This window comes from Chelmon rostratus, chromosome 23 (assembly GCF_017976325.1).
Source record: "Chelmon rostratus isolate fCheRos1 chromosome 23, fCheRos1.pri, whole genome shotgun sequence".
NCBI lineage: Eukaryota > Metazoa > Chordata > Actinopteri > Chaetodontiformes > Chaetodontidae > Chelmon > Chelmon rostratus.
Window position 1 is genome coordinate 14,440,786 of NC_055680.1, and position 27,461 is coordinate 14,468,246.

The 27,461-nt window shown below is 42.5% G+C and overlaps 1 protein-coding gene across 2 annotated transcripts; it reads right to left on the bottom strand.

Moving 5' to 3' along the window:
* Positions 1-26,851, bottom strand: casq1b (calsequestrin 1b). 2 transcript variants are annotated; one of them, XM_041964985.1, is made up of 12 exons: positions 26,458-26,851; positions 8,687-8,719; positions 5,841-5,934; positions 4,002-4,102; positions 2,889-3,000; positions 2,712-2,785; positions 2,452-2,582; positions 2,212-2,257; positions 2,049-2,103; positions 1,828-1,928; positions 1,134-1,208; positions 1-843 (listed from the first exon to the last, which is right to left on the bottom strand). In XM_041964985.1, exons 1-12 carry the CDS (start codon positions 26,692-26,694, stop codon positions 559-561), a joined length of 1,344 nt encoding a protein of 447 aa, XP_041820919.1. In that variant the 5' UTR covers positions 26,695-26,851; the 3' UTR covers positions 1-558. The 2 variants fall into 2 exon arrangements, with proteins under 2 accessions (XP_041820919.1, XP_041820920.1); XM_041964986.1 differs by lacking the exon at positions 8,687-8,719.
* Positions 26,852-27,461: the final 610 nt, after the last annotated feature.

The window sequence follows — 27,461 nt, forward strand, 5'->3', positions numbered from 1 at the left end:
TTTTAATATGAGAGCAGAAACAAGTTGTTTTATACATTTTTTATTATCCGGTAACTTCATAGTTTTCCAAGATTGTAATAATCTTAAGACTGTCCAGCGAGTTCAGGTTTATTCTCTTTAAAAATAGTACAAGAAAGTGTTTGTTTCTTCTCTTCATCAAGTAGAAAACATGTCATTGAAACCGGTCTGTGACATAAGGTAGAAAATGGTGGGAAGTTAGCCTCTGTTAGCCTCTTTGCTCACTTTCATTGTGAGCCTGCGAGGTGAGAGATTGGCGTTTTAATACAGTAACAAAGGTTATGTAACGCACTAACATTGTAAGCTGCAACCCTGGTCATCAACAGAGATGCAAGTCCTCTGCCTCTTTGAAAATCTCCTTCCCTGACTGACAGTAAAAGTTTCCCATAGGGTCGTTAGATTTGTCCCTTACAGGAAACCATACAGGAAGCAAACAGACACAAAGCGTGTTTGCTGCAAGGTGTTAGAAAAAATGGTGCTACTTTTGGGTTTTGCCATAACTGGCTAAATCATAGTGAAGTGAAAGATGGTAATGAGCATTTATTCATCGTCGTCATCGTCGTCATCATCGTCATCATCATCATCATCATCATCATCGTCATCATCATCGTCATCATCGTCGTCGTCATCGTCGTCATCATCGTCGTCATCATCATCATCGTCATCATCATCATCATCATCATCATCGTCATCATCATCGTCCTCCTCCTCGTCATCATCATCCGGGTCGATCTTCCCAGACAGAACGTCCTCGATCCACTGCTCGAGCTCGTCAGCTGTGGGCATGTCGTCCTGGTCATCCATCTCCATCCACACGCTGTCGGCCTGCCGAGGATCGACACACAATGTTTACCAAATGCTGAAATGAACTGACATCTCAGACTGTATAAATCACATTCAGAGTGATGAAAGGGAACTGAAGCGTAGATGAGAAACTGATGTCAGATGGATGTTTGGCAAAGACTTTTCAAAACAAGGCGGTGAGAGAACACCCCGTAGTATCAAGATCATGTCACTGGATGGAAGAACGCACATAATAATTCAGCTTAAGTGAATTTTGAAAATGCTTCCTTCTGTTTTTCATTTCAGTTTTTTTTATCAGAAAGGTTGCTTACGTCCTCAACATCAACCACACCGATCTGAGGAGAAGAGAGGTCGATGTGGAAGGTCTTCTCCCAGTATGGCACCAGCTGAAATAGAGGTACAGACAGAGGGAAGGACGTGGTTAGACTTATATATCCTGATACAGTTATGAATGACACTCAGCAGTCGCTTTGGTCACAATGCCTACCTCTTAGTCATTTTTGTACATTTTTCCTAATTTTCTGTGATCTGCCATTCCCCAACTGCCCTGTAGGTGCCCTCAGTGTGTTCCCGCTGTTCCCAGTCATCTGATCCACTCACTTACCAACACACCTGTTCCCCATTCCCTCATTAGCTCCCTTGCATATATAGCAGCCATCTTTCTTTGCCAGGTCGTCTCAGGTGCTACCCAGTCTTAGCAGTCCAGCCTTCGTTCCTGGTTCTTCCTGCTTGTCCCTTGCTTGCTTTGTTCACCCTCTCTGACTGATTACCTGTTTAACAACTCTGCCTTGAACTGACTGCTTTCGATTGTCTTGTCTCTTTCGGGTTTCGGGGATATTATAAAACGGTGTTTGTGAAGCTGCAACAATAACTAGATTGTGAATAAAATTATTCTTAAAAAGCTGTTATAGTAAACACAAAACAACAAAAGGATTAACAGCACAAATAATTTCCAAACCCAAGCAAAACTGCAATGTTAAACATAAAATGTGTCCGCTTTCATACCAGGGGGAAATTGTCAGGGTCGATCCAGATGATGCTGAGGTTGGGGTTATCAGTGTTCTCACGTGCCACCTCCTTCAGGATCTCCAGGAATTCAAAACCATCTGAGGAAAAGTTGAGAAGTCAGGTACAGCGGTGTGCCAGGTAACCTAAAGTACTGGCTTGATGTTTGATCACATCAATGCTGTGACTGTTCATAAAGAGGCACTAAGGTAGAATCTTACCTGGGTCATCTTCCTCAGCAAAGGCAACAATGTGCTCTCCGTCAATGTCATCCTCCTGTGAACACAAAAAGACGAGGACGTCTTTATATTTCCTCTGTGGATTGAAATGTGCTGGACAGAGAGAGTTAACACTGTTCAACTCATGCAAGATCGAATCTCTTACCCAGATCTCATACATGCTGTGTGGCTCAAGCTTCCTCAGAGTGGGCCTGAAACATACGGAAAACATCAAAAATCAAGTTGTCGTATTGCAGTGACTCATACGAAAAACGCACTTTGATCGTCCATTAGTGGTACGTTATGATTAGATGTTGTCCATTGTTGGAGCTGAATGGTTAAGATCCAACAATCACAATCAGCATTGGATGATGTAAATTATGCAAACCATCATACAGGGTCTCACCTGTCATGCTGTTCAATGTATTCAACAAGCTCAGACTCAATGTAGGGCTTTCCCGGAATGGTGACGGGCTCCTCCATGAATGGCTCATAGAAATCAACTTCGTTCAGCTTCAGCTTCAGCTTCTTGGCAATCTGACGTAACGTGAAAAGACGAGAGAGTCAGACAGGAAATAATGTAATCTTAACATTCTAATGAACCCAAGAACGTAAATTCACGTCTTTGTGCACGCACGCACACACAAGCACTCAAAGAATTCAAACCTTGGGGTCAAACGTGACAAAGAATTTGACGAAGGGGTGGAACTCCTCGGCAGCATCGTCATACTCAATGAAGTCTGGATGGAGACAGTCAGGAAAAACAGATTATTAAGTTCTGAGATGTCTTTAGCAATCGATCTGCTTTGCGCTCATGCCTTTAGGTCATAATCTTCAACCTACGAGGAGATTTCTCGCTCTTGAAATAGCCGACCAGCTTGATGACCTCATCGATGTTGTGGAAACCCTTCAGCTCGCGCTCGTTGTCAATGATCTCCACAGGGTCTTCAATCACCTGACAAGAGGCAGGAGGCCACATATTTGATGAATATTTAAGAGATTTAAGATTAGAGTGGACAAAATCTTACTACGACATTACAATAATTTCCATCAGTCATTTATGTCAGTACTAACATCTGACAGGAAATACTCACTGCAGAGCTGGCCCGAGAACTAAATACCTTTGTTTGCATTCACACTGCCAATAGGAACGCCTAAATAATGTGAGTCAGCTGGTGGTTGGTATAGAAACGTCACTTTAGCACAACATAGAACAACAAGATGAAGGATGCTCAACGAGCTCTGTCAGTCTATTTGTCCATGTTTTATAGGAATATTGTACATGGGCTGCTTGTGCTACTTTGATGCTAAAAAAAGTCCCTCTTGCAGTGCGGACACAATGAAAAGAGGCTAATTGTTCTTAGTACTATGAGAAAGTTCCTCCAGTCAGAAAACGCCAATAATTCCACCTGTCAGTACCTTGATAATGCTTTAATCAAGACATTTCCATTGATGTAATCCAGGTATCCTCATTATATCTATTTTGTGTACAGGTAGAAATTTGAACAAACCACTGGTGGATCCAATATTCCCCCAATGTTGGAATAAAACTCAGCAGCTTTGATGATCTTTTGTAAGATAAAAAAAATGATAAAGAGCCCTCTGCAGTGCTCTAATGTGCAACAAAATGAGATGAAGTGCCCTCGAGGGTGCCCTTCCAGTGGAGAAAAGACGATGCAGTGGCTACACAGGCTGCCCCACATGCTAGAAATGCTTAGTTGGCAACTTTGTGCCGCTAAGTGGTTAAATAGTGTGTATTTTATTACAGAGCTGCAGGAGTTTAAGTCACATAATGAGACCGGTTTAATAAAAACCAGGGAATACAACTGTTTCACCGTAAATGCATCACGACTTTCTGCCCCACAGCATTCATCTGGTGCCTTTTTTAATCGTCTTAATCTGAATTTAACCACAGCACCTGGCGCCGCCCCTCGACATTGACCATAAATGACTTACATCATAGAGGAACTCAACCAGGGTGTCGGCGGCCAGCTCTCCATCGTACTCGATGATCTCATTGTCGGCAAAGATGTAGATGCTCTCCACCTCATCCAGACCTGTGGAGAGAAAAGTGGGTTTTTTTTTTAACAGTCACTCCACCATACCAAGAAGATTAGCATTAGCATATTAACATATTCATACATTCTGTAAAACTGCAGTGATTGATGCAGTGTTGTTGATCCTATGATCCTATGATCACATTGCAAAGCAAGGCTTTGCAATGTGTTATAAACAAGCTTGCTATTGGAAAGTTAAATGTATATGTGGAATACTGTACTAGTGAACAACATCTGCTAAAGAAAAAAAGAAATCGTATGTATTTTGTCATGGTGCCTCCTCCATGACACCTGCCTGTGACACCTGCCCGTGACAGTGGAGTGTGCTTATTGTGCTTCATTTTGTCTCTCTCTCTGCACACCTGCTCATCATTGAGAATCAGCACACCTGCCTGCCATCAAGCCACCACCATCTCACTATAAGAACCCTGACTGTCCGCCCCCGCTGGATCGTTGTGCCGTCGCTGTTTTTTGATGTGTCGCACGTCTCACTCTCAACGCCAGCTAACCCTCCTGCCTGTTTAGATTCATTGTTTGTCATCGCACCTCTTGTCCCCGTCTCCAGGATTGCCTCTCTGCCAGCCTGTCCACTCTGTTAGGCCCACTAGCCAGCTCACATCACTGGGATTCCCTCTGCTACGCCTACCTCTGGATTTCCCACCGCCCCAGCTCACTGCCATCTCTACCTGCTTTAAATTAAAGCCTTGTGTTTTCATCTTACCTGCTTGTCTCTGTCTGCATTGTGGTTCACCCTGGAATTGTGACATATATTCTCGGTACACAGGGGACGGTAATGCATGCAAAGCCTAAAGCTTGCTGAATTGTTGTAAAACGTAGCAGCAGTTCATCTATGTAGCTTTAATAATATATTATAGGCTCATAAAGTTGCAGTGAACCACAGAAATAGCTTGACAGTAAAAGTACACTGTATATAGTCTCACTTCACTTCAGTACAAGTACTCTTGTACTGTCTGATGTAATATTCTGTATTTTTATAAGGTGTAAGATTTATCATAGACCTTTTAATTGCTGGCACCTATCAAAAAGGACTATATATCATAAAAAAAGGCTTTAAACATATAAGAGTTTTATTAGAAATGTTGGAAACAGCTGTAGCACCTGTTTTTACACAGAAGCTGTGACATCTTTAGTGAACACTTGAGGGCAGAGTTCTTTCATTTATTGTCTAAACTAGGCCTCAGACGTCATCCTCATGGCTTACTGCAGTTTGAATACTATGTTGAGGTTTGACATCTATTATTAACACATTTTTACCCCTATTGTTGGGTTTTTGTTCCATCCATCTGTAATTTAATTAATCAGCTGTGCATTCACACTGGAGAGGTGTAACTTTAAGTCCAAGTGTATTAAAAACCCACACATATGCAACTCTAAATTAGCAGATTAAACTCTGTTTTTTGCTTTGCTGTGTAAATTGGTGAATGAAATACAAAGCTGATTAATCAATCATAACACAAAATTGCTAAAAGTAAAAAAAAAAATGTTTGGTTTGTTAATTTATATGTTCATAATAGGATCAATCTGCAGAATTTGCTGAGTTGTGAGATGTGTAGTGAAAACACCGGGAGAGGCCATGAGAAAAGCGGTGGGGTTTGATTGAAAGAGACGATTTACACTGAGCCAAAGCTTTTCTTTCCCTTCTCTTTTCTGCTCCCGTCCTCGACAATCGGGCAATGTTTTCACCAGCAAGGTCTCTGTCAGCGACTGGCGAGCTTACCCAGCTTCTTGGCAACAGCGGGGTCCTTCTTTTCATCCACCAGGCCGAATCCAATGTCCTCGTCGTCAAGATCGTCCAGGACTTGGGCTGCAAGCTGGACGAAGCAGCACAGACAGAGACGGGAGAGACAGGGAGTACGGGAGACAAAGAGAAGGTTGCATTTAGTATCACATGAGGTCTGATTCTGTCTCTAACTGATCTTGGCGGTTCACTCCTCTGTCTCTGTCATGATACACATTTCCTAATCTCAGAATGCCATTGAAAACATACGTTCAGTTTCATTTACACGCGTAACCCCTTGGCATTTCATATTAATTTCACGGCCTTAAAAGCAAAAGCTTCGGATTGCTGCCTTGCACTTTCTAAATCTGAGTGAAACTGAAGCCAACAATTGACAGCCTTCACGGCCGGCCTGAGAGGGGCGCGGACAGCGGGCTTCCAGAAGAACAAGAGGGGCAGAACTTGAGCCAACCATGTCGAGGGGAAGAGACGCCGCAACAGGTGTGGTGGAAAGGCGAGGAGCTCACACTTTGCGAGAGTGAAGCTGCTGCAGACATGCGCCAACATATTTACACACAGTGGATACAGATTTAAGCACAGAATGGTGCTCTTCCTCTCTTTCTCTCGACAAACATTGGTTAGCCGTGTTTCTCGCAGCTGTATGCAAATGCAATTTCCTTTTTTTAAAGCTAATTTGTTCTCCATTTTATTGCTGTGTCACTCAGTTTAGCGCTCGCAGATGATGAAAGGGTGGCTGCCCCTTCAAACGTGAGACTACACTTTCTATGAAGTGAGTCGAAAGCGTTACGTAGCGGCTGGCAAAGCTGCGTTGCGAAATAGATAACATTCATAAGCGGCCAAATGCCCCAAAGCACACTCACAATTAGCTTGTACAGTATGCATAGTGTGGTATCGTATGTGCTGTGCTGCTCTTCACAGGCTCGTCTTTAAAGCCATCCCTTCTTTTGGTCTCCGGAGTCCAGGCATATTAGCTCATGATTGGACCCCGGGCCAATTTGTGTCTAATCTGGTTTGGAACATTGTCTTATTTCCCTTGAAACACTAAAGCAGGATAGTCACCATGTAACAGCAAATGGGAAAGGTTGCACTCAGGGTGAGGTTTCTTTTACTTTTCACCCAAATCACCAAAAGCAGTGGAGTTTGTCACTTCTGGCTCTGTCTAGCTGATATTTTCAGTTTAATCTTTTGATGTTTTAAAGGAATAGTTCAATATTTTTGGGATATATGCTTTATTGTCATATCTGTCCGTTTAATATTGAGTCACAGGAGCTAGTTCACCTGAAATACTGTTGCTATGATGTTGCCAGGCAACCAGCGGAGACTTTAGTGTCTGGGTAGTTTTGATGCCTAAACGTAACCAACGTGTGACCGTTTATTATTGCTCTCAGAAAGCTTTATTTTGAAAGTGCGACAGGGTGCTCTATATTTAGCACTGTTAAAATGACGGCGAATACCTGCACGTTAACAAATGATGCTATGGGGGTACCTGGGGATTTAAAATGTGACACCAAGGGGTCCTCACCGAGCATCCGTCTCTGACGAATTGGGAGTGAGACTGCGCTGGAAAATTTGCCAAACGTTGGAAAAATTAGTATTTTTCCACTACTTTTCTCACAGAGGTCATGGGGAAGTGTGTTTGCTTTATTTGTAAGGAATCCATTGTGGTAATGACAGTATAATAAACACATAACATCACAAAGTGGGTACTTTGTGATGTTATGTGTGGGCACTTAGGCCGTGCACTATATTAATGCTTAAAAGTATTGAATTAATTTAATTTAAAGAGCAGCAGGTAGAGAAGTACTTTTTTTCTGATATGTGGGCACATCAATAGAATATTGTAATTTCAAGCATTAAACAGTAGACAGGGTTTTCTGCTCTACAAACACTGCTGTCTTGCAGTGATATCCAGAAAACTACACATTTACTGTTGTTTGGCTTGTGCTCCTCATATTTTTCTGTACATGGACCACAAACAAAAAAGTCTGGCCAGCCTGCTTCGGCTATAATTACGGCAGCCAATAAATATTCCAATGCATGGCAGGTATGATTTTTGCATTTCAGTTATAAATGGATTCAGCAAACACTGTTTCGAGTCTTAGCGCTGAGGTAAGCTAACTTCTTGCTGGCTATAGCTTGTTATTGAAAGGACAGATGTGAAAGTGGTACACATTTCTCATCCAACTCTTTGCAAGAAATTGAGCGGGCACATTTCCCAAAACATCGGACAATGCCTTTAAGACATCTGTTTCTCTGGCTTATGTTCTGCCACGATTAAGTGGAAGTGAATGGAATTTCGTTTGAAACAAATTAAATACCATTCGCTTCTGTCGGACTGGTGTGATGGCAGAAATGTATCTTGACACATACGCCCAAAACTACCTACAAGGTAAGACATCGCTAGTAGTAAGTCAGAAAATATGCTTTTTGTGATTTGGGTTTCGTGACCATTTGCTGGAACCATTGACGGTTGCATGGATGAATGGGTGGGAAGATGGACTATCATGCACATGATGAATGTTAATAACAGATTAGATGGAAGCCTTCTCCAAACAATTTTCCTTCTCTCTTTCACAACTGCGTCAGCTTGCTTTGGCACATGAAGTACAGTCAAAATACAGACTCCAACTGGCCCAGGCCAAGCTGCTGTTGCTGGACTTTGAAAGCAGTTCAGTCTCTGTGATGTATGCTTGTTGCGTTCATCCGTTTTAAACTAAACTGCAGTCAAGGAGTGGAAGGGAACAATCAGCAGATCCTGCGGCAGCAGAGGGATCTTGTGCTTCGCAGCCCAGCTGTACAGACACAAACGGCAGACCTTAACATACCTGAAAGATAATGGCTGCTTGACTTGTGATCAACTGCAAGAAGAGGTAACGCTTTAGGGCAAAGCACAATAGTCACAGCCTCCAGGTTTACAACAAATGGGAGTGGCCTTCACGGGAGACAAAATAGGTCCAAACTTACACACTGAGATTGCACTTGGGTGACGAAAGCCCAATTCACACAGGACTAACGGCAACACTTTACTTGAAAGCCGAAGTTATACTTTCAGCATCCATGAGTGTGCTTGTAGGGTCTATACAAGCATCCGAGTACCTCCACTTTCTTGTTGTGCCTTCTCCTGGTGCACTCCAGAGAGTAGTACCAACAGGATTACAATGAGTCTGTGGTGTCAGCAGCTGTACACATCCGATTTGGGACTATATTCACACCTTAAATCCCTATTTATTATTTATAAGCAGTTTACATGCATTTAATAAATTAGTATAACACACTATAGTACAGAACTACAAGGACATTTTAATGTATTACATGAATAAGTAAGGGATAACTCTGCGTAGGGCGTCTATGTCATCCTGTCTGGGGTTTATTTCTCCATTGGAATCTGCTCACTGTACATTATTCCTTACATAAACACAGCTGAATTTAGGCGATTGACCAATCAGAATTAAGTATTTAAGAGCGCCGTATTCTAAATACATTTATCCGCTTACGTTTATCATATATCTGTAGACTGCTTCTAAATGCAAAATAGGGGGACTTTGAATAAAGTGTTACAGGGCTATCCTTACCTGAGGGTTCCTACACCACATGAGGTCCTGAGGTAACGCTAGCTCAGTGTGAATCGGGCTTAACACAAGAAATCAAATCATTATTGAATCATTTTGAGCGCACTGGAGATTAAATGGTTCGACGTTGCTTCATTTTTCACTGCCTGGAAGCAGAAGAGTGCCAAGTTATGTAGAAACACAACATTTTAGAAACAGCTTTTTAAATTTACAACGAGTGGCATTAAATTTTGCTGATGCACAGAGCTGGATGGGGGGACTAAACCACAGTGTAGTTTTGCATTTGTTTGACTTGTATATTGGGAGACCCAACAGCGTAGAAGACCCACTACAGAAGTGGTTTTAAAGAAGACTTGCCAGTTTGACTTTTCAAGAGTAAAAACTGTTTGTTGCCCAAAGCCCATCCCATATCCCCCTCCCCATGACCACAGGGCATGGCCATATTAGTGACACTGGGGGTATTTATAAGAGAGGCGAAGCTATGGGTGCTTGCAGTGTGGTGCAAAGCGAAGCGGGGACTCCCATAGCTATATAAGGGTGTGTAAGAAAGCATGTAGAGGAGCAGAAAAGAGGGCTGAGATCCGTTACATATAGAAATGGGTGTGGAAGGGGGAGGAGGGAAGGCAGGCAGGGTTGATGAATGGAAGAAGACACTTGACACGCAAGTTCGCACATCACCGCCATCTTCTCCTTCTAACACGCTCGACAGTTTAGTCCTCACTGAAAACATCTCTCACTTCTGATTCCAGGTGTTTTTTCTTTCCCTTTCTTTGTGCCCGTCCGGACAGTTTGTCCCAGCTTGGTCTCCTGACACCGCCTCACCCTTCCTCATCTGTTCCCATGCTGTCGCCCGACCCGTGCACAAGTCTTGCCGCACAGAGCCAAGTGAGAGGTCAGCAGTGCAATCGCTTGGCTCTGTCTCCCAGCGCCCAGTCAGTGTCAGCTTGTCACGTGACGCGGGCTGAGGGCAGGGCGCCACGGTGAGTTGTCAGAAACGTGCTCTGGTTCTCTGCTGCACTTGGCTGTGGCACCAAATGGTGAGCTAGGAGAGGGTGGAAGGTTCACAGGGCAGCAGAGGGGTCTTGTAATATAGACACCCACATGCTCACTCTAGCTAGGCTAGCTTACAGATTGGTTACTTTGGTTTAACTGGACTTGAGCGGGAGGTGCTATTGCTATGAGTAGACTAGACATGTTCTTTTAAAATGTTTTAAGCCTGCACCCCCCAGTCGTTCTCTCTCTGCTGCATCTGTTGGACTAAAGCAAAACTCCACTGAAAAGCTACTCTTGGAGTATCAAACACTCAACGATTGCTGGCTTCAACCGTGTCTTTGAAAAACCTGTACCTTGGTCCACTGGAAAGGACATTACTTGTAGCCAGCTTGGACTCTCAAAAGTTCTTTTAGCTTTACATTTATTAATTTGGCAGATGCTTTAGCTCAAAGCAACACAGGGTACAAACCAAACGACAGAAGATCAACAAGAAGCCATCGGGATTGAGTGTGCAGCACTCAGGTTCAAATTCCAGCAGATACACGTGTAAAAAGTAACAAATTCCACCTCACAAAAGTGTTAAAAGTAACAAATCCCAGCAGATACAAGTGTAAAAAGTTAAAAATGCTACCGACACAAATACAAAGTTAAAAATTCTATCTGATACAAGTGAAAACAGTTTAAAAAAGATTCCGTCAATGATCCAGTTTCATGGCAACAAACTGGATGGGGAGGTGGAAAGGTGACTGAATCACCTTTCCACCTCCCCTTTGTAAATTTGTGTGCCCAGTACATTCAAAAAACATGCAAAAATATCCAAACATGTAGCCAAATACACAGCTTCAATTTGTCACTAGCACGATGTGGTGTTTATGTCTGATGCTTGGCACCAGGATCAGCAAAGGGAAGTTACTAACGTTCAATAGTGCTCCTTTAAAGAGGCCAAATTTTCAGTTTTGATCAGCGCTGCTCTGTTTCCACGAGATGACAGCATTGTATTTGTTGGCATTTGATCTGGTTGGATCGATAAGTCCTTCAACAATTGCCAAGATTTCAAAGGTGCCAAGATTTCAGGACTTCAAAAGTCACTCTCTGGCCCCCGATCTGTCACCCGGAGTCCTTTTAAGGCGTTTCCATTCTGCTCGCACACAGTTGGCTTTTTCTGCTGCACAGATATGGGTTGTAGCGCCACAGGAAATCAGCAGGTAACACAGCAATTTGCATTCCATTCATCCATACATTCATAGCAGCTACGCAACCAGCTACCATCCATTCATCCATCCATCCCCTGTGTAATTTCTATACCCACTTATTTCTTTTCATTATTAGTCAAAGGTGATGCTCAGCCTGTGTGGACTCATTCATCATCATTCTACACTTATTATTTACACTTTACACCCATTTGAACACAGAACCAATGAAGTGATGCAATCTGAAGTGGACTTTAGTCTGGTTTGAACCATGGGCATAAACCAGGAGAGCCACAGGTCTTGACATAAGCGTGATCTTTATTTATTTATTCATCCATCCACCCAGCAGTGTCCTTCTTCACTCCCTCTGCCCTGTGTGTCATTCGCCCTTCCAGCCCTGAGACTTTGCAAAGGGCTGAATAAACCATAATGTAAGAACTTGCTTTGTTGCACCCTCGTCTCTCATTGGTCTAAATCTGAGCCTCGGACAGAGGGTGAGTCTTTTTGTTTGGTCGGTCCCATGCAGGCCTTGTGTGTCTCTTAAGTGAGCATTCAATGATGAGTCACACGTTTCTGTGTGTGCGCGTCACCTTCTGATGTAAGTCACTCAGCGAGAGCCCAGAGGACACAAACACGCTGTAAGAGCTCCCACGCCAGCTGCAGAGACACAGCTAGCTCTGCTGCTAGCCTTTCTGTCATCAATTTTTTAAGTGCATGCCCTGTACATCTGTGTATGTACACATACTGTACACAGTGTGCGTATGTGTTAAAATGGTTTTACTTACATACACCAAAAATGCAGGTAAACCAATGACCATGTATATTGCAAGTTTCATCCTTTTATCATAAATCATGCACAGCTTGCATTACTGTATTGCATTTTACAATTAATAAGGTTCTCTTGCATTGCTCATATAATGTCATTGATTTCTTTGTTTTTTATTTAGACTTTTCAGAATAATAAGATATGTTTCATTGTATTTGTTTATTTACAAAAGAAATAAACTCTACACATTGCCAATTATTTTCCAAAAGCAATCCATAACTTTTTAAATTTCTGAGTATGCTATGAATTCATGCTATGAATGGAAGTCAATGGCTACATGGAAGATCCCCAAACAGCCATTGACTTACATTCGTTTCTATATATGGCAGGGCTCGTTAAAGTCAGGACCTCGGTTAGCAAATGGCCCGAGTAGCAAGTCAATCAGGACCCAACTGATAGCTCGTGTTAGCATATTTCATTAATTGCAACATTTTCTACTTTCAAATTAATTAACCACTGATAAATAAATTCACGTTGAAGATTCAGTGTAGCTGCAAATCGTTCGCAGTGTTTCGCTAGTTAGTTCAGTTGTAGTTGTAAGAATGTCTGAGTCAGATGGACTAACTGTCTGAGCCTGCCTGCCTCAGCATCTGTGGCTGGCCAATCACAAGAGATGTGATTATTTTGGTATCGCCAATTGTTCCAGACCTCGACCTTGAATAAAAATCAGATGCAAAACTTTGAGTAATGAGTTTGTGAAGCCCTGTTAGATGGTATAAAAAATCAGCTTGCACAGACTTGAAACCTGTTTGAGATTCATCTGTTGCTTGCGTCTATTGCTGCATGGTCATGTAATTAGATTCGGATTTATATGATGCAATATTAGCTATTAACTATTAACTCCTATGATGGCGTTCTAAGCTTTCATCCTGGAAGAAAGCATTAAAAAGCTCAAAATCCGACAGAATGCTTGGAAATATATAATAGAAGTATGTGCGATGGGCTACAACATGCAAAAACTGCTATGGTGCATTAACATGTTGACTCGTAGCTCAAACACAAGAAGCCCAACAAAAAAGCATCCAAATCACACGAACAATACCTGAAAAAATGTCTGAATCTGTAAAACGAAGGAGCATTAAAAGGTTTTCAAAGCAGCAAAGTTTCCCATCATCCAGTCTGAGCAAGTGTCCTGGGATCTGTGCAGAATTAGAAGTTCAGCCAGCTCTTCCCCCCAGCCAGATAGTAAATTAATAATGGCTGCTGTAACACATCAGGACGTTCTACACCAGGCTGTTACATAACACTGCGCCGGGGTGGTCATGAAAGATTCAGATACAACAGTCAACACACACGCTGACTTGCCACCAGCTAGTGGAACTGCACTCGGGAGGAGGCGATCGAGGATTTTGCTCAGAAATAAGATGTTCAGAGCTAATGTGTTTCTGAGTGGCTGCTTCTTTAGAGACTATGAATCTAAAGGAAACTTGAGTCTATTATTTTCACTTTTTCATGGCACAACAAGCTCTCGTGGGAGATCTGATGAAACGCAGGGAAAGCTTTTAGAACTGTCACACAAGCTGATTCACTACAACAAATTGTGAGGGCCGACGTGTCTGGGACCATCTGTGAATGACTCACTTTGACAGCAATAGGCCATGTTGCAGTCATGTCACATAACCATCTCAGCACACAAACTCAGAGCCCCTCCTGTGTCTGTCAAGCTTGTTTTTGTGTTCAACGCAGCAAAGATTTACTTGACTGAAGTTATTTGGATTGGGTGAGGAGCAGTGTGATTTGTATTTCAGGGACATTTTACTCATGTGGTCGTTTATTAGTAAGTAACTCATGTGCTGTTCCTGCTACGACTAGTCAAAAGGTCTGGTTTGAAAATGGGCTGTGGACCGGAACAATCGTTAATTCAAGTTATTAATTAGTCCTGTGCTTATCTAAGACATGCTAATATCATACATGTGCAGTGAAAATAGTCTGCGAACAGTTAATTGCAGCTTCATGAATATTTCTTATGTTTTCCTGCTTATAAAAAAATTCAATGAAGTGATGTTTCTTTCTCTGGGTTTTATTCATGCTAGCAGCAAAGCTATAGGGATAGCTCCAAAGGCCACATGTTCATAGTTTGTCTGTTGGTTTATGGAAATAAGCACCACAGAATCACAATGTTTGACTAAATTAGCATCAAATTGCCAGTTTGCCACTTTCATAAAGACTAAAATAACTGATGAACTTGTATCAAATTGTGTTCATACATTCATGGTTCCCAGAGGATGAATCCCGCTGATGCTCAAACATGAGATTGAAATTTTTGGCTTTAATTGAGACATCTTGACGTCTGCTTGGTGGACTGACCCAAAATGTGGTAGATATTTTCCTGCTCCTCACAGGTGAGGTGCAACAACTGTGATCATCCAATCAATTTTCATCTAGCGCCATCATCAGGTCAAAACTTCACTTGTCCAATATTGTCATTGGTGACCAAATCCCCGCAATCAGCTTCAGCTGAACTTCATGTTTACAGACAATTGGCTAATATTAGCATGCAACGCTCAACTAAGATGGTGAACATTGTAAGCTAAAAATCAGCATATTAGCATTGTCATTGTGAGCTTGTTAACATGCTAATGTTAGCATTTAGCTAACCTCGCAGAGCTTCAATGCAACTCTATTTTTAGAACATTCAACATCTTTAAACTTCATATCTGCACCTGAAGTAGAGCATTGGCATCAGGAAACATCTCAGTATTATGTATATACAGTATATATGTATAGTAAGTTACTATCTTTGGAGGAAATAGGAAGAAAAGCATGACTACTGTGAATGGGGTCATAAAGTACCAGGAAGCAGATACAGTGAGTTCAGTTACACACTGTGATGTAAAGTACTTATGCACTGCGCTCTCAGTGCTATCTTTATTCAGGTCCATCACTTTGTGGAATGAAGATGTAAGTCAAGGTTTCAACGTCACAAAATTCACGTTTAAATTTTTCATGTTGCACCTTGATCCCCTGCATTTCCTTGACATTTTTCCCCCATGAATAAGTCATATGAAGACATTCCCTGATACAGATAAGGGTGGAGGAGGGAGGCAGAAAAGAACATTGAGTAAAAAAGGGAAAAAAAAAAGTATGTAATGCTGATGGAGTAAGTGAGCACAGCAGGATCATTTATAAATAATTATGTACAGCAACAAAGTACACATACTGTAACACACTGCATGCCACCACGTGCAGACAACAGTGGTGTGTATGGGCTGTCTCCTACAACTGTAATTGTGATTCACAATATCTAAACACAGCCATCCTTTAAAATGTTAAAATTTGCTAATTTTACATGTGAAAGTCCAGATCAGGGTTAAGTAGATAGTTATATATGAGGACATCAGAATCAGAATAGAAAATGCTTCACTGTGTAGTTCTGAAATTATTATCAGGTTTTAAAGGGTCATTCACCCAATATACAAAAAAAAAAAAAAAAAACTGCCACTGCTGCCAATATGATGTGCATGAGAAATGGTTTCAGCCGGTTCTTGAACAACCTTTGCTGGGTTTTGACGAGGACAGCCAGTCAACATTGTGGGAGGGGTGGAGATGAGGGAGGGGGGTGGCGGGGGTAAATTTAGCATGACAGAAACAGCATGCCATGCACCATGGGAACTATTTTGGACGGTTGTTGGAAGCTGCTGACAGGTCCCACACTGAGCTGCAGAGTCCCACCGCAGCTAATATTGAAGAAATGTGGACAATCTGTAGTAGCAGAGATTCTCTTTGTCAGCATTTGGTTTTAGTTGCCTGTTGCACTCACCCTGTATTTTCATTTATATTCCAGTTTTCTTTCTGTCTTTATGAGTCCACATTCTCTGTAAATGTGCTTTTTATTGATATTTGAAAACTGCTGTATAAAGTTGTTTGTGGCTCTGACAGGATTTTTCCAACATTTAAAAAAAATAACCCTGATGATGTCATCATGGTTACCTCGGCTTGGCCTTTTTACCGCATAATAATTTATAGCAGAAAGCTTTTAGAAACTGGATCTGTGTTGTTTGAATGTAGTGGGCATTAAGGAGCCACATGGGGTCTAATAAAAGATGCTAATTTGTTATCTTATGGGAAATGTAGGATGCTGTGTTTACCTAGCTTGTAGTTTGATATCTACCAATTATTTTTTTTTATTTTAATTTTTTTATTTGAGTCTTTTTTTATTGTAGTACAACACCATCTCATTTTTTCATGACTTGACTTGTGTAATGAGTTTATCTATCTGAGAAAGACGTACATCATCAGCACTAAAAACGAAAACAATCCGATTTAACCACAGCAAGGTCTTTCACAGGCAGGAGTATCACATGAAGGTTTTCATTAAAACTGCTGGTGAGACATCTGGCAGCGTAGCAAACAAACAGCTCAGGTTTATTGACTCACTTATGCAGCAGACGACAGCAGTAACACTTTAAACTTCCATATCCAGAAATCCAGAAACATGACATCAGTGAACAGCACACAATATGTTCATGTTGCACACATTGTCTAAACTCAGCCATAGACCATTTTAATAGGATTTTAACCATCTTTCACTCTCTGCGGACGCTACAGAGAGGTGTGTGTACTGATGAGCAGAATTTCATTTGAGAGTTTGTTGATATGAGCCTTTCTGTTACAGCCACACATCAGTTCCAGGCCTAGTGCAGTCAAAAGCTGCTTGATGCAGCGCTAGCAATGATAAAGCTATTAACTGTTTTTACCAAACCAGATCGCAGATGTGCAGATGTACTCTGCAGAGGCTGCTAATGAAAATTCACTATTCACAATTCATCTCCAGAGAGGGGCTTGCTTCCACTGTGATTATGCTCTAAAATAAATTGTACAAAATCATACAAAACATTTCAATTCATGTATCACGGAGAGGGTGAAGAGATGATTGCATGCCTGGTAGAGGTTTGGTACAATAAATCAACTGCAGTTCATCATAATTAATATGTACAAAACACCTTGTGGCTAGACAAAGAAGACAATATACTACTTATGTACTGTGCTGTACATCCTGCTGTATATTGCAATGTTACTTAACACACAGATGCACAGTCAGGCCAGTGATTAATGAGGTGTACATGGACCAAAAGGAAGAAAAAGACGTAGAAAGCAATCTTGGGGATAGCTTAGCCGTGCGTCAGGTAGCAAAATATATCATCAACAGCTGGGACCCAGCTAATCAAAAGGCTAAAGCTTCTAATATTAATCCTCTACAAACAACAGGTGGCTTTTGACACGGACTAAACTGGACAGGCAGGAACGGTAGTCTGGTCCGAAAACAAACATCTCTATCCATCAACACTGGCGGGATGTCATCAGTGAATTACACCAAGGGCACTTTATCTAAACATAACTCCTGTCACATTTAATGACATCACATCTGACAAATTAGGTCTTAATTTAGCACGTCTTTCACACTGTTAATTGGGGCGCGGAGTTGCAGCGAATGCGGGAGATCTACCGAGATGTGACGCTCTCACACTTGACAGCGGTGTCACATAATGCAGGGAAATGTTAAGTAGTGACAGCTGTGCTGTTTGAATCAGTAAAAGTGAAACAGGTCTTCTGACACATGCAGCTGAGGAGTGAGGGGAGCGCTTTACGATGTCGGACAGTCTCAGAGTACATCCTGCAGGAAATGAGGTGGCTGGAAGCTAAAGTACCCGATCTGGAGTTCATGAGGTAAAGGGGCCATGGAGAGTTGGCCCGTTGGCCCAGGCCCTGGTTCCAAGATAAGTTGCGGTAACGAGATCCGATCCTACTTGTGCATTCTGGATGTGGGGTGACGATGTCTGTCGCCTAAAATCAGAGTCAGTAATAGGTGTCTGGCTGGCTGTCAAGTTCGCATGCATGAAAGGGACAAGCTCCAGAGGACACGAGTTAATTCTGACCCTCATTTAAAAGAATTACACTTGACAGAATTGCAAAGCTGGCAAGTTTGTTCTCTGTTTACAGTAGCATCAGCTAATAGCTTGGTTGCTAACAACATGAGCCAACTGACCATTAAATCCTACCTCTGTTATTTACTGTTTGTATACCTGTCAGGCTTTCTGCACTAGCATAGCACATATGCATATTTGCAGCTAAAAACTGATGCAATGGATCTTTGGTTTTATCAGCTGTAACCAGCTAGCTAATTAAGCTAACCATAGGTAAGTGAGTGGGTTGAAAAATGTTGTTTTCCACTCATTTAAAAACAAGAATATCGTCAAAGGGGTCTTGAATGCACACATGATGGCTGTACACATGATATAGTGGAGTAGGAAACGGTCAAGTATAGAATTAGCAGAGGGGGAGACAGTAAAGGCGAATTAAACTTTAATTTGTAATAATTGATGTAGTTGTTTGAGACAGTTCGGTGAAAAGCTTAATTAAAACAACACAAAATCTAGACGTACTTTCTCAAATATGTAACTAATAACTAAGCAAAAGTAATTTAGATGCTTTAAGCTGTAAGTCTTTTTTGAATTTATCTGCATCTTTGTTTTTTTTTTAAATCTAATATTATGCATTTATTATATGTGTTGTAATACCGGATTTTACATTTGATTAAAGGAACATCTGACAGTGGCATAGCTCTGAGAAACTGAGCTGATTCAGTGGACTGAGGTGCATTGCCTAAAATAGCACATACAACATTAGCCCCACTCTTTCTTTCTTTCCATCAAGACTTTCCACCAGCATTAAAAATGTAAGCATGAAATTTATTGTGCCGGTGAAAGGAGGAGGGCTCCGGCAGTCAGTTTGGATAACGGTTACCACAGCGACAGTCTGACCTTTTCCCATGTCTCTAGGTAGATGGAAGGAGATTAGAAAAGACAAAGCAGAAGCCTCCTTCAAACCAAGAAGATTCCCTGCCCATTATGACACTACATGGTGGCTTGCTTTACGTGCACCTATGTCACTTCCTCAGGTATTAACATACTTTCATGTGACCTGGGGAGGTAAGGGGAGAAAAAACAGCCATCCAGCAGTCTTTTCCTTCAGCTGTTTCCTTACAGGAGTACCTTCCCTGGGACTCTAACTGCGTCTCTCTGTTCCATGGGGTGTGTTGTAGCAATATAATGATCCACGAATAAAGGCTCATTTTACTGTGAAGTGTCTGGGAGATATGAAAAATGTTGTGTCATAGAAATTCAGAATTGTCTTTGGGCGTATTCACAGCTGGCCCGTTTGGACCTTGTTGTTCCTAAATCTTGAGCTCCCAGGTTCGGTTCTTTCGGGCATGTGTGAACACGGCAATTGCACTCGAGGCAAAATAAGAGGGGCAAGATCACCTAGAGAGGGTGGTCTCTGCTCCTCCACTCAGATTCTGGAGCTGTTTGTTTGCAGTCAGAACGTGATTGGCCTTACCATCTGAAAGAGCTAACTCGAGCTAAATGCTAACAACTGCAGGCTTACATGCTCACAGTGACAATGCTAACATGCTAATGTTGAGCAGATGCAATGTTATTATTTTTGCTGTTATATTGTTGCCATGCTAGCATCTGCTAAGTAGCACCAAACACAAACTGCAGTTGAGCCTGATGGTAATTTCATGCGTTTGGTCCGAAAACGATTGGACAGAGTTTGACCTCATGGTGTCTCTAGATGAAATGTTCAATTCCCAAAGTGACAACAGTTAATCCTGAGGGTGACATATGCGTGCTCCAAATCTGATGTCAAATCCATCCAATAACTGTTGAGCTATTTCTTCCAAAACCAAAAAAGTCTACGTCATGGTGGCACTACAACAGTCCAGGGACCACCAAAGCCAGTGGGCTGCAGCCATGAACATCGATGCAGTTGCTGAGATATTTCGACCTCACACCAGCTGTCAGGTAATACATAACATTAACATTAACATACAGATGAAACCCTGCAGTGTTGGAAAATGGGTTTTTCTACTTAAAGCATGTCAGAAGTCCTCTTGAATTAGCCTTCAGTATGTGATGATTAGGCCTTTTGCCATAATTGAGCAATTATGTGGTGCTATATATTCTTTAACTTGTATCTCGGGGTAGGTTATGTGCTTTTACGTTGTTTTTTGCCCTTTTATTTCTTATTTTTCTTTAACTGTATAATCAACTTGCCAAGGACTGCGTTTGGAAGCTTTTGGCCTCATAACAACATCAACGTACAGAACATTGTCCCAAATGATTAAATAAGGTCAAATAAAGTGAAAGCTGTGAAGTATAAGCTGTTATTTAGCATGAATTGTCTTTCTCTTCTGGGTGGGTGTAAGACTTTAAGGAAAGGCTCAACAAGGTTTGGTTTCTGCTATCTAGTCATACAGTTTACTGAATGGTGCACAGGGTGACATAACATGGTGTATGTGTGTGTGAGAGAGAGACAGAGAGAGCGGTGGTATGCTGGTTAAGATGGTGGCAAGTAAAAGATCACTGCAATCTGAACTGTGTGGAGTGCAGTGATTAATGAGCATGGGCATTTACAGTATGCAGCATGCCAAAGGTCAGAGAGAGAGATGCATGCAGGGCAGAATTAGGCTGTTACCCACTGCTTTCCAGACACTAATCACGGTAAACCAATTATTAAATTATTAAAAGATGGCTGTCTGGAACGTTCAAAATAAATGTAACTGCTATCTGGCCTAAACTGGCGTCTCTCCTTACTGTTAGATACAAAGCAGAGAAGTCCAGACCACTAACAGTGGTAGGAGTCTGTGGTCACTGCAGGCAGGGATGCACTTCCTCTTATTATACATATTTATTACACATGAGGAACACACACACACACACACACACACAAACACACACATACATACAGCGCATGTTTACTGTTTTCTGACATTTTCTTGTTCTTTTTATTCATTCGGTTCATTTCACTTAACGAATTGTATTTTTCTTTTGTCTCGTCTCATTATTGAATTGTATTAACCTTGACGCTTTGGCAATATTCACCTGACATCCATGCCAATAAAGCTTATTGAATTGAATTGAATAGAGAGAGCGAGACACACACACAGAGAGAGAGAGAGAGAGAATGAATGAATATGCGGACAAGCATTCTCAAAATTAGACATTCATTTAATCACAGCCTTCGGCGCGTGGTTGCTAATTCTGCACCCTGCCTGTTAGTCTTTAATCATGTCTGCGGATGACTTCTGCTTCATAACGTTTGGTCTTTGAGTCATACTGATGGGAGATATTTTTGGCTAAAGTGCTGCAGGTGAGGTGGGCTTATCTTAAGACCGACTCATCAGGGCTGTCAAATCAACCTCACGCCTCCTGAACGTGCCTCCAGTTCATTAAACAGATTGCTGTTGTTACTTTGCACAGATTGCATGTTAGTCACCTGTGATTACTCTGCTAGATATTAAATGGAACTGAAAAATTGCACGAGGAGAGTTATGTTAAACCCTGTTGCTATGCCGCACATGAAAAGCTCCGTGGACTTCCATATCGACAGATGTTAGAGGGAAGAAGCAGCAGCAGATTGCCGGTGATACCTTTCACATTCAAAACATGATGAAAGCTCTTAAATATTCATGTATTTTTGCCTAATTTATCAATATGTGCTTCCTGTTTACAGGTTCAAGCACACTTAGTGTCTTACTGTAACAACCTGCAAGTTAGAATCTGAACTTCCATGAAGACTGACTTGCTCTAAGGGAAGTTATTCATCTATTTATTGAAAGAAACGTCATTTGATGAAGCCAAAAGTCACACAGATTAGATGAGATCATACGACTTGAAACCTGAGTGGCACAGATGTAGTCTGTTGTAGAGCTGCAATTATTAGTCAATTAATTAAGTAGGCAATTAATCAGAAATTACTTTGATAGTTGAGTTATTTTTCAAGAAAATTACCACAATTTGATGGTTCCAGCTTCTAGAATTTGAGACCTTGCTGCTTTTCTCCATCTTAAGTTAAAGTAAATTAATATATATTTGCACTCCTTTATAGACCAAACACATTCATAACTAAAATATCAAGATAGATAGACACTTTATTAATCTCCAAAGAGAAATTTACAATATTAATGTTTCAACTGTGCCATGGTTGAGAAAATGATAATGGCAATAACCTCTATTTTGTATTGATTAGTCACAGTTCATGTAAAATTCTATATCTGTTGCATTAATTCAAGTTTGTCTCTACACATGAAACATAGAATTAGTTTGAGGCAGAGCTCTGAAGTCAAGCTTCTGGTAACTGATCAGCATCAGCTGTTTCATTCATGCTCCACAATCACCGCTCATCCACCAACAGTGTGGCTGTCAGCTGACTTGTGACATCCAATCAGATTCAACCAGGTGCGCCATTATAACCTGACACTTTCATTACGCTGCGGGTAGGTTCATGCCAACTCTGTTTGCTCCTTCTGCTCCGCCAAGCACCTCCTCCTATCACCATGGCGGCCATTTTCCTCTGATGTCACGCTAACGGTGGGAAGCTCAAATGCTGTAGGCTGATATTCGCTTGCAGTCTTGGCAAAATCCTTATCATTCACCTCTTCCTGATTGGTCAGCGACTCAATAGACAAAGGACAGTGAAAACCTGGAGCCACATGAGGCCATATTTCAAGGTAAAACAACATATTTGATAACCTGTTAGCTATAGTTGGTCAAGAGCTAATGTTAGCATTCAACTGCTCTCTAGCTAACATTTCTGTTTGATAGTGTCACATGACTCGACAGAAAAAGTGAAATGTCAGCACACATCAATTACACGTTTATTTAAGCCTGGGAGTAAAAGCACTGGATGTAATCAAGCTAGCAATTTAACTTAATGTAAAGACATGAAGCTCACAGAAAACACTGACTGCTAAAGCGCTAAAGCACACGGGTGGGGGTCGCCATAGCCTATCACAGAGGATTATTTTTCACAGACTAAGACAACTCCAGCTGGGGTCAAAGGTGACATGTCGGACATATTTTAAGGGGGACAGCGTGACTCCTTCCGTCACACAACCTTTTTGAGTGGAAAATGCTGAGTTTGTTGGTGACGTGTGTCACAGTATCGTTGCACTGGGAGGTTTCGCTACCTGTCCTAAAGCTGTCAGGATTTCTGTCGTGTCCGCATTTTTGCCTCCTCGTCGCTCTCCTTAAAGCATTACTTCTGACGTCAGCAAGGCAACATGTCGACATGAGCCTATTTGCAAGCTTTTCAGCGCGCTGAAGACGCTACCGGAATTCACACAGTGCTAGCGTAACCTAGCACATTGCTGCTATCATCACATCTACATAACTTCTCAGAAAAAGAACAACCTAGCTTGACAGCTATCCACAATGCAGCAAAAAAAAAAAAAAAAAAAAACTTTACAGTCAGATTTATTTGATTGCAACAATCTGATGCTTTCGTGCATCATCGCTCATCATCAATGATCTGCTTTTGGCAGCCCCTACACGGTTATACTCCAGACTAATTTGCTAAATTTAACTTATTCTGTTTGTATTGATTTGCTGGGAGCCAAAGAGGAAGCTGTGGTTTAAAAAAGAAGAAAGGCCATTTATTTCCCTGAGTGTATAAGGGAAAACCCAAAGAAACAGCTACAGGGAGCAGATCTTCAAACTGTCAGCTCTAGAATGTCATAAGACATGTATTGTTGGTATAGACACACAACCTGAGATCAAGCATTGATTTTGCACAAATTACAGATACAACCAAATACATGTAAAAAACCTTCTTTGGTTCTGTTTTTATGAATAGCATAAATGTACTGCAACTAGAAGCGTACATAAACGACAGATCCTATCGTACATGTATGCTCCAAGCTTTAAACAAAGGCAGTTCAGATTTGATTCCCTGAGCTCTGCACTTTAATAATTCATACTTCCTGATTCATTGGCGATAATGACCAGCTATTTTAAGCATCCCCTCAGAGCACCTCTTGTGCTCTCTCCTGATTGGCTGGCTGGTCACAACTGGCAGGAAGTCAGGAACAGAGTAACAGTCTAGCAGGGACCTGCTCCGTGAAGCATCTCTTCCTCGAGCCAAGGAGCACAACTTGGCAGCACCGAGAGGGAATTGATCAGATCCAGTGTCTTGGGTGTGTAAATGATGGTTTAGGACTTCCGCCTGCGCCCAGAGGGGTGTGTAGCAACACAAAGCAGGAACAGTGTGTGTTGCCTGAGAGAACTGACAGAGCACTGGGAGCAGTAGCTGAGGTGAGATATGGCCCTAAACTCTCTGTCCATCCCAGGAGGGCTTTTAGCCTCTTGCTAAGCATGCAGGGCTGTCCTGGGCTATTTACAGAGGTGACTTATGGAGGCTAGTGTAAGGTACACTGCGTCTCTGTAAGAAGACACTGCTGCTTTGACAGGCAGAGGGTTGCTGTGGTGAATACACTGGCTGACAGTGGGGCCCAGGTGCATCGACTGTAGGCCGGCTGGTGAAGAGTCCCTTAGATGTATTTATCCCGTAAGCGCTTCAAGAACATGCAACTCTTTTTCTACTGCCAACTGATTAGTAGCATCACTGGAGCAATTTAAGCGGAAGTGTATGGCTCAGAGGCACCTCGGCAATAGCTGTTGAAAGACTCATTTACTTCCCCCAGCCCCCCTCCCTCAGTGTGATTTGCAGGCCCACTGGTCACAAGCCTCTTCTCTATTTACTAATAGAGCCTCCGGTTAACTGGCAGTTAAACAGAGCTGAAAATGTGATGCACCATAGCTGCAGGCGGAATCAACACGGAGGAAGTACACAATCTTAACGGTTGTCCTGTTCTATAACAAAGCACGACAGCACAACAATGGATCAATTGAAAATGTTATTTTCGGCCTACATGGTCTCTGATTTATATACCATGTTAATGGTGCAACAAGGTACGATGAAAGATGTGACAAATGCAGGACAGTTTCTACAGTATACAACAGTTTGGTGTGCCTTCAGAATGTATCAATAAAGCAAACACAACTTGATTGTCATGAAATGTTTGTTTGGCCTGGTCTAAGCCTGCAGCGAGATGCTGATTGAATGCCATCGGGTGAAGAACTTGCATAATAGACACTCTCAAGTGATGCAGTCTTCAATGGATGAACATGTTTGGTGTAGCTGTGGCTTTTTGTCCAATCCAACAATTTAATGGGAAGCCATAAAGCTTCTAAATAGGCTGTAAAAATGATGTGCAGGGCTCTTTGTGCTCCGGCTGTCTGTGGCTCCGTGTACTGGGCTGACCTGACCTGACTAACGTGATGTGGCTAAAGGCCGGGGAATTCCTGAGATGAGCTAGGCCGCACAAAGTGCCGTCCGACCACACCGAAGGACAAAAGTATTTATTCTGAATGGCCACACTCCAAAGCAGTGCAAAAAGCCTGCCATCGTATAGAGGGGCAGCTGTCTCTGCCCAAAGGCATTCATGGTATTGCACTCATTTGTGCACAAGAAAAGGGAAACTGTGTCACCTTTACACACCTGGCAAATCACCGCAGGAAGTGATTGTGTGATTTTGCAAAAAAAAAAAAAAAAATAGTTGGATGCAGACCCCATCCAGCATCGACTCCCTGCCCCCAAAGGTGTTGGGAGAGGGAGTTTCAGAGACTGTTCAGCCAAAATTGCCAAATTGTTTTGACATAAATACAATTGCTATGTGCAATATCCAATGATGTTTGAGAATGCATTTTTCATTTGTTATCAGACGCTGGACGGGTCATATTCTGGGTGAAGGTAACTGGCTAAATCACAACTTAGCTGATAATCAAACAGCAGGTGATTGATTCAACCATCATATAGTTCCCTGTCAGTACTTCTGTCAATCCTGTTCGCACTGTCCACTCCTTCTCCAGCCTGCCTCCTTCAGGTCAGCATCTGTCCAGTCATACTTGGCAGGATGCCACACTCGAAGGGTCCACGAATCCCTCAACTTGACCTCACCCCATCACTTCCACCTGCTCTGCTTGCCTTCCTCCTCACCTGTCAACAGCAAACCCACTCAACCCTAAAGTGCGATGGCCATGACTGCATCCAGGAATCCCCAACTGCAGCCAAATTCTCCATGTGAAACCCTTACCTTCCTTCCCCTCTTCCCACTGTGACCCTTCCCCCACATGGGCCACAGATCCATCCACTGTCATGCTTTGGCGGAGACCCACCTCCAAAGCCAGCTCCTCTATCTGAAACTGCTTCATGGCACTGCGGTTCCCATCCACATTTTTGTGGTAGTAGATCACCATCACGTCGTACTTCTTCATGATGGACTTGTAGTTCTTGGCGCTGAGGCTATGGACACGGTCTCTGCCGTCGTACTCTGGGATCTCCAAGCCCTTCTCCCCCCAGGACAGGGTTCCTAAAGATAGGAAGACCCCCAAAAACACCCAGCCCCACTTCATGGCTATTGTCACCTGGTGGTCGCAAGAACGCCTCTTCTCACAGCCTTAACTGTTGACGTGGGGTAGAAGGAGAAAAAAATACACCTTGAAGGTTTAACGTTGTCCCTAACGCAAGTTGGTGTCAAACAGGGAGAGTTAGGAACAAAGTCTGCTTCCTTTCCCCACCGGCTAGAGAGGAGCAGGTCTGACAGCGATGCCCCCCTTTTAAAAAAGACATACACGTGGTTTTGCTGACGCCACCGGCCGACGAAAAGGGGAGGGTCCCTTTTTGGGGACGCAAATCAGTATGAGAGTAAGCGAGACACCGATCCCACTCATGCAGGAGCCCTGTACAAGCCAGACGGGCTGCCAAAAAAGTAGGACTTACAGTGAGAGGGGTGGGGGGTGGGGGCCCCAGAGCAGCGGTCAGAAAAATAGCAAATGGGTTGTAACATGGGAGGAGCCATGCTTTGGTCATACGGCCACCTGTTTGAAGCCGTGGCCATGAAAAGGGACAGCGGTTGTTTAGAGAGCTACGGATACCAGCTCAGTGTCTTGGAGGACAGAAGGTATGGACGGATGTACGACGAGAGCTTGAGGAAAGAAGAGCTCCAAGATGCCATTCCCATATTAAGTTTTGCAGAGGAGTCCGACCCTCGCTAAAAATAAGGCCTCTGCGGGACAGCTCAGTGGACAAGATGGCGTCCACGCAGAGGGTCAGAGGGTAGATGTTCTCCGTGGGCGCAGATGGAGACGCAGAGTCCTGCACACACTTGTTGGTGCATCTC